Source organism: Myxine glutinosa, chromosome 11 (assembly GCF_964187855.1).
Source record: "Myxine glutinosa chromosome 11, kmMyxGlut1.1, whole genome shotgun sequence".
Lineage (NCBI taxonomy): Eukaryota > Metazoa > Chordata > Myxini > Myxiniformes > Myxinidae > Myxine > Myxine glutinosa.
This window is the reverse complement of record NC_136271.1, coordinates 104,564,607-104,575,380: the sequence shown is the minus strand read 5'-3', so window position 1 is coordinate 104,575,380 and position 10,774 is coordinate 104,564,607. Positions and strand designations below refer to the sequence as shown.

The 10,774-nt window shown below is 48.4% G+C and overlaps 1 protein-coding gene and 1 long non-coding RNA gene across 5 annotated transcripts in view; both read left to right on the top strand.

The window, feature by feature from the left end:
• The first annotated feature begins 337 nt into the window (after positions 1-337).
• On the top strand, positions 338-610 carry LOC144888324 (uncharacterized). Its single transcript, XR_013620918.1, has 2 exons — positions 338-458; positions 566-610. It is a non-coding gene; the product is annotated as an uncharacterized LOC144888324 (long non-coding RNA).
• Positions 611-8,298: 7,688 nt separating this feature from the next.
• The window catches only part of LOC137437049 (histone-lysine N-methyltransferase SUV39H1), a 96,206-nt gene continuing 93,730 nt past the window's right edge, over positions 8,299-10,774 (top strand). For 3 of the 4 annotated variants that reach the window (XR_010986418.2, XM_068131373.2, XM_068131371.2), the window contains exon 1: positions 8,299-8,567. Coding sequence is in view for 2 of the 4 variants with exons in the window: in XM_068131373.2 (XP_067987474.2) it covers positions 8,372-8,567 (196 nt within the window). In the remaining 2 variants the exon portion in view is untranslated. The remainder of the gene's footprint in view (positions 8,568-10,774) is intronic. The other variant, XM_078786965.1, reaches the window with a different exon arrangement.

Here is a 10,774-nt window from a genome sequence, read left to right as displayed (position 1 = left end):
CAACCATGTAGCTAAATAGGTGTTATCACCTCATTTTCAAAATGGCCGCCAAAATGCATGTTTTTCTATTAAAAACACCATGTTTCATATTCTTGTAGGAATTTGTAACAAATAGCATTGCGTTTTGAGATGTTTAAGACTTTACAACTCTCTTAAAGTATGAAATACATCATCTGAACTTTAATCCAAGAAGATAGAATCCAATATGGCGCCCAATTTCACAAAATGGCTGCCATCATAGCAACAACTTTATGCACAAAATATGCACGAAAATAACTGGCATTCAGTAGATTTGCAAGTATACACATGGAAAAAAGTATCGCACCTGTGGTGAAAATGTAAGTTGAACCCAGGTGTGACGCTCACTTAAACCACTGGGCGGTGTCTATAAGACCTCGGGACGTCCGCGACTCGAGGCCACTCCTGCGACTTTATACAATGACATGTAGAATTGAATGGTACGTACCCACTTATATTCTAGGCTTGCTTGCATTGACTGATATATCCAATCTTTCTCATATGATGCCTTGATCCTGACATATATGTTGCATGGTGTATTTTACAGGATGATGTTACGATCTAATTGAAATTAAACCTATCTATGGGACGAGTTGTGGATTTGGTTGATTTTCACAACACTTAATTTCAATTATGATCTTCGGAAATGGCGGGACACGAGTCTTGCGATGGCCGGATGAACGCAGATCACAGACGAGCGTTCCCGACATTCTCCGCGCTCCTGCGAGGCCCACCTCGGAGAAGAATGACCGGCGGAGGACCCGTCGAGCTAGCTCCAGCTACGGAGCTCCGACTACTCTCGCCGCCGGTCTGCCTCAAAAGGACCGGATGCGATGGGGGACCTCGCAAGCCTTTTGCGGGACCGCGTCGTCAAAACGCGAACTGCTCTCCTGAGGCCCGAACGCCGGAGCAGGCATGACGGACTCCGGCAAGATGCCTGGAGAACGATGCTACTGGGCAACGTCCTGCGGCCGAAACCCCGTCGGAACGACGGACCCGCTTGCAGCCGACGGCCCGACCAACTGATTTGCGTGCCTCGGCCCGAGATGAGATGACCACGCGAGTGTTCACGACTCCCTTGACTGTCATGCCGCACTCGGAAGCACCTCCCCGCGTGAATCGCGTGCGCTGCACCCGTCGCGTGCACTACTCTGTGAGGCCTACGAGAGGCCTACGATTCCGATCGCTGCTCGGAATCACCTCCTCCTACACGCAGCCACGCTGCGCCCAACGCGGGCACCACTCTGCGAGGCCGGCGATTCCAATCGCTGCTCGGTGGAATCACCTCCTACGCACAAATCGCGCACTGCGCCCTTCGCGGGCACCACTCTGCGAGGCCGGCGATTCTGATCGCTGCACGTCGGAATCACCTCCTACGCGCGAATCGCGCGCTGCCCCATCGCGGGCACAACCCGATCAATCGCTGCTCGGTGGAATCACCTCTAACGCGCAAATCGCGCACTGCGCCCTTCGCAGGCACCACTCTGCGAGGCCGGCGATTCTGATCGCGGCTCATCGAAATCCCACCTACATGTAGCTACTCAACGAGGCCGGCGAACTCCGCTGCCCGGAATCGCCTCAATGGAGGCTCGCTTGGCACCATTCGAGGACTCGCCGCAGCACGGATGAGTTTCTAAGGACGTCGAGCGGGACCTTCATAGCCTTTCACGACACTCGGGCTTATGCTTATGATAGATGATCGTATACCATGTGTATTCTATATGACTAACTATGTCTAAAACTCCGGACAAAACACGGCCCGAAAGCTAAACAAACGAGACGCTACTTCAGGTCGTGATATGAATTCGATCCTCTGACCCGAAAGCTAACAAACGAGACGCTACTTCAGGGCGTGATATGTATTCGATCCTTTGACCCGACAGCTAAACAAACGAGACGCTACTTCAGGTCGTGATATGTATTCGATCCTCTGACCCGAAAGCTAACAAACGAGATGCTACTTCAGGGTGTGATATGTATTCGATCCTTTGACCCGAAAGCTAACAAACGAGACGCTACTTCAGGGCGTGATATGTATTCGATCCTTTGACCCGACAGCTAAACAAACGAGACGCTACTTCAGGTCGTGCAGTCTATCGCTGCCAAGCATGCTCGCCCTCTGGACTCGGCGTGCTTGCCCTCTCGACTCGGCGAAGCCGCACTGGTTCAACGGGCCGAGCTCAACTTTCGGTTTCCCTCGTATGCGGTGCGCCCTCGATAATACTTTTCGCTCGTCGGCCGGGTTCGTATTCCGTACACCGATCTCGAGCCCGCTCGAATGCTGCTGCCCAATGGACGCGAGACTTTAGATTTCGGAGTGCTACTTTACTCCGTCTGGGGATACCGCTCAGCTGGAACTCGCCGTCAAACCCGCCCGCACGCACCCGAACCAATTGATGACGTCATCGACTAAATCACGCGTTTGCTTTACAGCGCCATTTAACTGTTTCCCGCGCTTGCGTCATCAGAGTTAGTCTACCTGGGTACCTCTACAGATAGCAGAAATACTCAATCTGACCGCCCCTGCCCGAAAGTGCGTGTCATAACGTGGCGGCCTTCGAGGGCGACTAGCCAACATCGAGGACTTATGCCGTTAATCGATAAGGCACGGGGCATTTGGGGGTGCACGGTGACCCCATGACACGGTGACATTGAGCGTTGCGCCCGACTCCCTCGTCTCCTGAGCAAGCCACGTGGGCACCGGCCCGCCGGATCGCCCTTGACTCTGGGCTTGTTGCTTCTAGGACAGGTTCTCCTGGCTCGCCTCCACACATTTCGAGACTGCGAGACGCCTCGCCCGGCCGCTGCCTGATTGCGTTCCCTCTGACCCAGACTGTGAAGGTCGCTCGACTTCGGTGCGTGGCTGTTATCTCACCCTTCACGACGGGGGGGGGGGGGGGGGGCGGGGGGGGATGGATGAGTGAGGGGGTGAGATGATGGTCCATCCATCCGGGCCATCCTCTTGCATGTCGATCCATCCATCCGGGCCATCCTCCTGGATGTCGATCCATCCATCCGGCCCATCCTCTTGGATGTCGATCCATCCATCCGGGCCATCCTCTTGGATGTCGATCCATCCATCCGGGCCATCCTCTTGGATGTCGATCCATCCATCCGGGCCATCCTCTTGGATGTCGATCCATCCATCTGGGCCATCCTCTTGGATGTCGATCCATCCATCCGGGCCATTCTCTTGGATGTCGATCCCTCCGGGACGTTTTCCATTTCTCGATCTCGACGTTTTCTCTCCGGGACAATCCCTCCGGGACGGTAGCCGGTATAGCCGGTATCGCCGCGTAGTCAATAGGACGGGCCATGGATACAATCCATCCGGGACGTCTCTCGGTAGCCGGTACGGCCGAACGGGCCATGGATGGACAATCCATCCGGGACGTTCTCTCGGTAGCCAGTAGCCGGTAGAGCCGATCTTCTCCGATCCTCTGCGCGCTGTGCTGCAGGTCGGGAGATTCTGCGCGCTTCGCTGTTGAAACTATTTGCCGGAGCTTGTAATTCGTATGCGCTGCCGTCAGAGAGCGCTCGAGTCTCGTGATTTCAAAACAGGGGGACTCCGGGGTATCGCGTAACTCTCGTTATGGCTCTCGTCGGTTCTCTCCCTCGGCAATTCCATGACATGGATCTAATGTGGATCGACCATGTACCCTTGGGAGCCAAGGCAGGTACAGACTTACTGTAATGGACTTACTGTAATGGCCTCCTGTCATGTATCTTACTTACTGTTACAACTCCTAGGCCGGTACAGACTTACTGTAATTGACTTACACTGTCATGGCCTCCTGTCATGTAATCTTACTTACTGTTACAGCTTACTGTAAAGAGGCTTACTGATTTACACATCTTCCACATCGACACATCTTCCTGTAATGTGTTGCCTTGCGACGAATAGACATGGCTTACTGATTTACACATCTTCCACATCGACACATCTGCCTGAAATGCGTTGCATTGCGACGAATGGACATTCGCTCTTCGACAAGGTACACCTTATGTAATGAGTTGCATATCGCAAAGGTACACCTTATCCAGCACATAGGCCTGTGAGACTAGACTATTGTGACCCACAGGCTCATCGTCTGCCAGTATTGGACATGTTTGCTAACCAGGCTATGAGTGCGCCTAGAGAACATCTGCCGTCCCTCCCTTCGCCTGATACACCCCTGCCTGAAGCGGTGAGGGCACTGAGGTGCCCCTCCGACACCTGCCTCGAGCGGCTACTCCGAAGCAGGGGACTCCGGATTTGGGGACGTCGTACCCGGTAGTTTCCGAACCTGTGCTGGCAGGGTAATTCGCCACACTGACCTCTACGGATGGACCGACTGACCTGTACTACTGATAATGGATTTGTTTCGTATAGCGCTTTCCAGGAAGCCCTAAAGACGCTTTGACAGTGTGCGAAACATAACACAATGGCGCAAAGACAAGAATCAATAGGGATATTTCTTTGACACCCTAATAATGATATAATGACTTCCTCTACCCATTAATGCTGACGCGCGCTCGCTTCCTGCCTAGTGGCAGCATAGTTCTAACGGCGGGGAGAATGTGGTGAAAATGTAAGTTGAACCCAGGTGTGACGCTCACTTAAACCACTGGGCGGTGTCTATAAGACCTCGGGACGTCCGCGACTCGAGGCCACTCCTGCGACTTTATACAATGACATGTAGAATTGAATGGTACGTACCCACTTATATTCTAGGCTTGCTTGCATTGACTGATATATCCAATCTTTCTCATATGATGCCTTGATCCTGACATATATGTTGCATGGTGTATTTTACAGGATGATGTTACGATCTAATTGAAATTAAACCTATCTATGGGACGAGTTGTGGATTTGGTTGATTTTCACAACAGCACCACCACGTATTTTCGACATAGTGGAAATGTATCAATGAATTTTTGCACCTTTTCGTTGCGGTGTAGGGTAATCTTGTGCAACATTTTGTCCAGATGTTGGAACGCAATGAAGAGAACAAAATTGGGTGACACATTCCTGTTTAATGTGATTGTAACAAGGCCATTCGCAAAAGGGCGTTTTTGGTCCAAAATCATGCTTGACAAAAGTTTCAGTGTAAACCAATAATGCAACATGTTACAGGGGCCAAAAACTAAAGTTTGGCGCCAAATCAATAGATGCCCATCAATAGCCTCTGTAAGCACCGCCACAGTCAATATCGAGTGTAACCACCATTAGCTTGGATCACTGCCACAACACGTCTTCTCATTGATTGAACGAGACGTTGAATCTGGCGCTGTGGCAGTCTGTTCCATTCTTCATGCAAAGCCTGCTCAAGTTCATGCAAGTTCTGTACAGGAGGTTCCCTCCGACGTATTCGGATACCCAGAAAATCCCATACATGCTCGATTGGGTTAAGATCTGGGCTTCTTGCTGGCCATGGTAGTGTGGTGACTGCTTCTTGCTGAAGGAAATCAATAACTGCACGGGCTCTATGGGGTCTGGCGTTGTCGTCCATGAAGATAGGCCTGGTTAGCAATGGGTGATCGTCAAAATGAGGAACAACAATTCTGTTCAAGATTTCGTCTCGATACCGTTCACCATTAAGATTGCCTCTAACTGTCACAGGCTCCAACTTAGTCATGGGACAGACATCCCCATATCATTATGGAGCCTCCACCAAACTGAACCTGCTCCATAATGTGTCTTTGAGCACGTGCTCTTCCATCAGTATGGAATAACAGAAAGCGACTTTCGTCAGACCAATGCACTTTCCTCCAGTTGGCTAAGTTCCATCGTCTCCGTGCTCGACGCCACTCCAACCGAGCTTGCTTGTGCTGTCTTGTAAGCAGTGGACGTCTGATAGGTCTCCGAGCGTAATACCCAGCAGAATGCAGGCGATTCCGAAGAGTCTTCAGTGAGAATCGTCGATTAGGTAACCACGCTCTCTTAAGGGCATTGCTTGTTGCAAACGGACGAAGTCTAACCAGTCTGGAAAGAGCTCTATCCTCTCTTTGGGTGGTACAGCGAGGTCTTCCTGTACGAGGCCTGTCCTTCACATCATTTGTTTGTTGATACTTTCTTATCAAACGACTAATACTGGTATGGTGATGTCCCAATTGGTTAGCAATCTGTCTCATGGAATTGCCAGCAGTCCACATACCAATGGCCTGCCATCTTTCAGCTGTTGTTAGCTGCGGAGGTCCCATTTTGACGTGCTGTTTGAGATGAAGTTTCAACACAACTTTATCTTTCAATTTTACCGGTGGAATGACTTCTCCCGATACCTGTGTTTAGAGCATGCTGAAGCTAACAGTTGAATATATAGCCACAATGTTAGTTGAAGAGCGACTGACCCTCAGTGGAGCTGTAAAGAGATGCGAGTCTTGGAGCATATGCTTCTTTCTCGATCCTCTGATACTGTGCAAAATCATCTGTGTCATCGGGTCCATCTGCACCTTCAACCTCAGGCTGTATACATTCTCTGTTGGAATTCCTGTAGCATGAGAAATGGTAACACGCTTCTGCTGCCACAATATCTCTACTGGTAAGCGCTATCATATCCTTGTCATTTTTCTTTATTGCACATTCTCTCAATCTTTCATCTGCTCTGAGTTGAACAACTTGTGAAAGTTTTTCACGTGTATGAGACCCCTTCACATACTTGTCTCTGCGACAGAAGATGCACTCCGTATCATACACTCTTTTCTCTACTGATGATCTCCTACATGGCCTTTTGGGAGCGCTGCTACCTCCTGCTTCAGATTCAGTGTCTTCATTGGCTTTCCTCTTTAGCATGTTTAAATCTCGTTTCATGGTGAACAGGCTCCTACATTTTCGGTGGTAGAATATTTCTGGCACTTCATTGCCCTCAAGCCCCTCGGCAATATTGATGATATGTTCATGGTTCCTAACCTTAGCCGCTTCCAGTAATGTCAACCAAGATGTGTAGTTTTGTGGGCTCACCAGGTGATCATCGTCATCCGATCTTGTCATGTGTATAACGCATTCTTTGCTTTCTGTGGCGCTGTTCATTTTGGAAAATTAGTAGACCTCATCACTTGGTGTGTACTATTATTTCTATTCTAATCGTATAGCATCTACTTTCTATCTACTCCGTTGCTCGTTGCTCCGACCACCGTTCCTACAGAAAAAAAAGCAAACAAAACAACAACAACGTTAAATTTTGTATGTAAAGTGGCGGCCATTTTGAAAATGGGTGATAACACACATTTAGCTACATCGTTGAATTTGCTATCACATATTTTCTTATTCTAGAGGTAAAAACCTTGTCAAAAATCATTATTAGCCTTACTCCCTCAATTTGGTACCGGTTGACCCCCCTAGCTGATAGCCTATTCTGCTCGAAATTGACGGAAACCAATTTCAAGATGGCTGCCGTGGTGGCCATATTGAAAATCGCAGCGCGCCCATTTTCGAATGGAACCTTCCTCCACTCAACCCCAACACATACTGCAAAAATGGATTTAATCGGACAAGCCGTTCTCCTTGAAATTGACGGAAACCAAAAGTTGACGGACGCCCGGACGCCCACCCGCCTGGACGACGCCCGTGACGACAATACCCCTTCGCCCATTGGGCTGAGGGGTGAAAACGAGGTAAGGTCACGTGTGGCTTCTCTTTTACTTCGTCCTCTGTGCCCAATCTGCAACGATTCCAATCTAAACTGGTATCAAACACGGAGGTATATATAGAACTCCGTGGTAGCAAATATCGTTCATACTTACTTGAACAAAGCACATGCCAAGCAGATACGTAAAACGTTTTTACACACAGTGTCGTGGCCATGATAGTATAGTTGGTGAAAATGCCAAAAGCGTGTTTTCAATGAGATTCCTTGCACAGTTTCTCAGCATGCTTTTATGGAATGGTTGGAATATTGCGATCCTTTCCCGTCTTGTCCACACAGTTAATGTCTGAAGGTCGTTATCACGTGTTCCTTCCATCTCCACAGCCAGTCAGCAGGCTTGGAAATTCGTATTTGCTCCAAGGAATAATTTGTGGAAAATTCGAATGTGTTCCAAGGAATGAGTGCGATTTTATTTGGATGAGGACTTTCCGTCATCGACGGGTTGGAAACGGTCGTTCAGTGGCGAGTATACAGATCACGTGATCGGTGCCTGAGTGACGCGGCTCGCATACAGATCACGTGATCGGTGCCTGAGTGACGCGGCTCGCATACAGATCACGTGATCGGTGCCTGAGTGACGCGGCTCGCACACATCACGTGATCGGTGCCTGAGTGACGCGGCTCGCACACAGATCACGTGATCGGTGCTTGAGTGACGCGACTCACACACAGACAGATCACGTGGTCGGTGCCTGAGTGACGCGATTCGCGAGCGCCATCCGTGCTCGATGGCGCTGCAGCACGCACACGATGTGGAGAAGCGACAGCGGACGCGGGACGTGCTCGGAGAGCCGTTCGGGGAGGTCGCGACCTTTTCCGAGCTCATGTTGTCCGCGCCATTACTTGCTGGCCTGTCTGCGGCCGGGTTCAGTCGTCCGTCGCCGATCCAGCTCAAAGCGATTCCCTTGGCTCGCTGCGGCCTCGGTGGGTGAAAAAGGACTCAAAACAAAGTGATGTGTTATTATTAATATTATATTATTACTCGCGGGACTTGGTGCTCTGCGCACCTCATACCATATGTCGTTTAACATCAGAGGGATAGGGTCTTTTGGATCTTCTACTTCTAGACTAGACCTTTACGTTTCAGGGTATTTTGGGTCTTCGGGGTCTTACGGGTCTTTTGGTTCCTCTGGGTATTTTGGTTCTTCTGGGTAGTTAAGGGTCTTTTAGGTCTAAAGGGTCTTTGGGGTCTTCACTGTTGTGTTTTTGTGGTGTAGTTGTAATGTGTTTAGGACTCTGTGGGTGGTTGTACATGTAGTGGTGTGGGTGATTAGGGTTGCCTTTGCCGTTGCAAGGAACTGTGTGTGCACCTCTCATGTATAAGTGGTATCAGATTTTTTTTGTACACCGCTCCTTTCCTATGCCATCTCCAGGCGCTGCATATCGTCATTGCCGGGCACCGAAGGGGGCTCGGCAATGACGCACGCTGAAAGGGAGTACTCAGTTTTCACTCTGGTTGTTTGTTTTCTTGGTTGTTTGTTTGTCTGGGCGATATCTCAGCCATCCTTTAAGCTAGGAAGGTGAAATTTCGGCACAATAGTGAGCAAGTCCTTTGTCAAAAACGGTATTTTTTGTTTTTTGATTAATCAATTAATTGATGAGTTATTTAATTATTAGCGATTAATTAAGTACTTATTTATTTTATTTCTCATTTGGCCAATATCGCAGGCACCTTTTGAGCTAGGAAGCTAATATTTGGACATGACAGTGACCAAGTGATGTGGCTATCAAGGATATTTTTGATTTATTGATTTATCATTTAATCGATTAATTATTTAATTTTTTATTAATGACTTATTTAATTAAATTTCTAAAAGATACATGTTCGGATGAAGCACTAGTGGTTTAGTTATGCTATTAGCCAATTGATTAAGAAAATATTTTGTGATAATCTTTTATTGATTTTAATTGTACAATTAATCAATCAATTATTGTACACCTCTCCCTCCCAATGCAGTCTGTATGAGCTGCACTGCGGTATTGCCGGGCGCCGGACGCGCCCCGGCAATGCCGCGCTGTAGGATATTTAATTATTTGGCATGGGGGCGGTGTACTTTGAATGTATCTGTACTTGTCTTTTATTTTAAATATTTTTACTTGTGGGTGTAGGTGCTTGATGGATGTTGTTGATGTGCCACCTGTGATGATACAAAGGATTTTGTTTTGTATGGTCTGCAGGTGTTAAGGATGTGTGTTCAATACGCTGGATGCCCAAGATGATCTGGCATAGTTGATGACTGATCTAATGTGCTGTTTGTATGTTTGTGATGTTTCTTTGTGGTGTCCAAAGTCGGTGTTTGTGAGTGCCCCAAGTGTGTTCAGCCTGGGTGTGCATGGGTTTTTTTTTTTTTAATGTTTCTGATGTGATCTGAGAATGACATGGATGTTAGGTGACGTCGAGTATTTTTGTTGTGTGTGTGGAATAGGGATGTTGTTCAGTGTGATGTGTGGTGCAGAGCAATGTTCCTTGGTGTAATTTGTTAAAAGAGTGACTGTTTATTTTGAGGGGCTACTTTCATTTGTTGAAGGTGAGCCAGGTTTGTGGGGTGCTGAGTAGGGTGGTCCAAAAATTTGAAGATTGGATTTTCATTTCTCCACAAGCCTGCCCCTATTCCTATTGCAGAAAGTAGTTTGTGGTGAAAAGTTGAGCTTGATTGGACAATATTTAGAGGTTGCTCAAAATGTTGACAAATTTTAATGAATAATAAGAATAGCCTGGTGTTGGCTTAGCGGTTAGGGTGCCGGCTTGGGATCCTAGAATCCTGGGTTTGAATCCCGGTCGATCACTGAATTAACGCCAGGGGGGTTGACTCAGCCTGTCATCCTTCCGAGGTCGGCAAATTGAGTACCAGCTTGCTGGGATGAATGATCACGGTGTGTACCCCGATTTAGAATAGGTACACCGTATCCCTGCGCATCGTAAGAGCGTGACCAAGGGTTGGCGTCAGGAAGGGCATCCGGCCATAAAAACATTGCCTCAAACAGGGAACCATGATTGTCATGGGGCCCGCAAGGCTAACCCCCGCTCTAGCGGGGAAAATGGCCTTAAAACGATCATGCATTCATTCATTCATTCAATAAGATACAGAATTTTTAGCATCATACATCAATTCATAGATAATTATCTACTT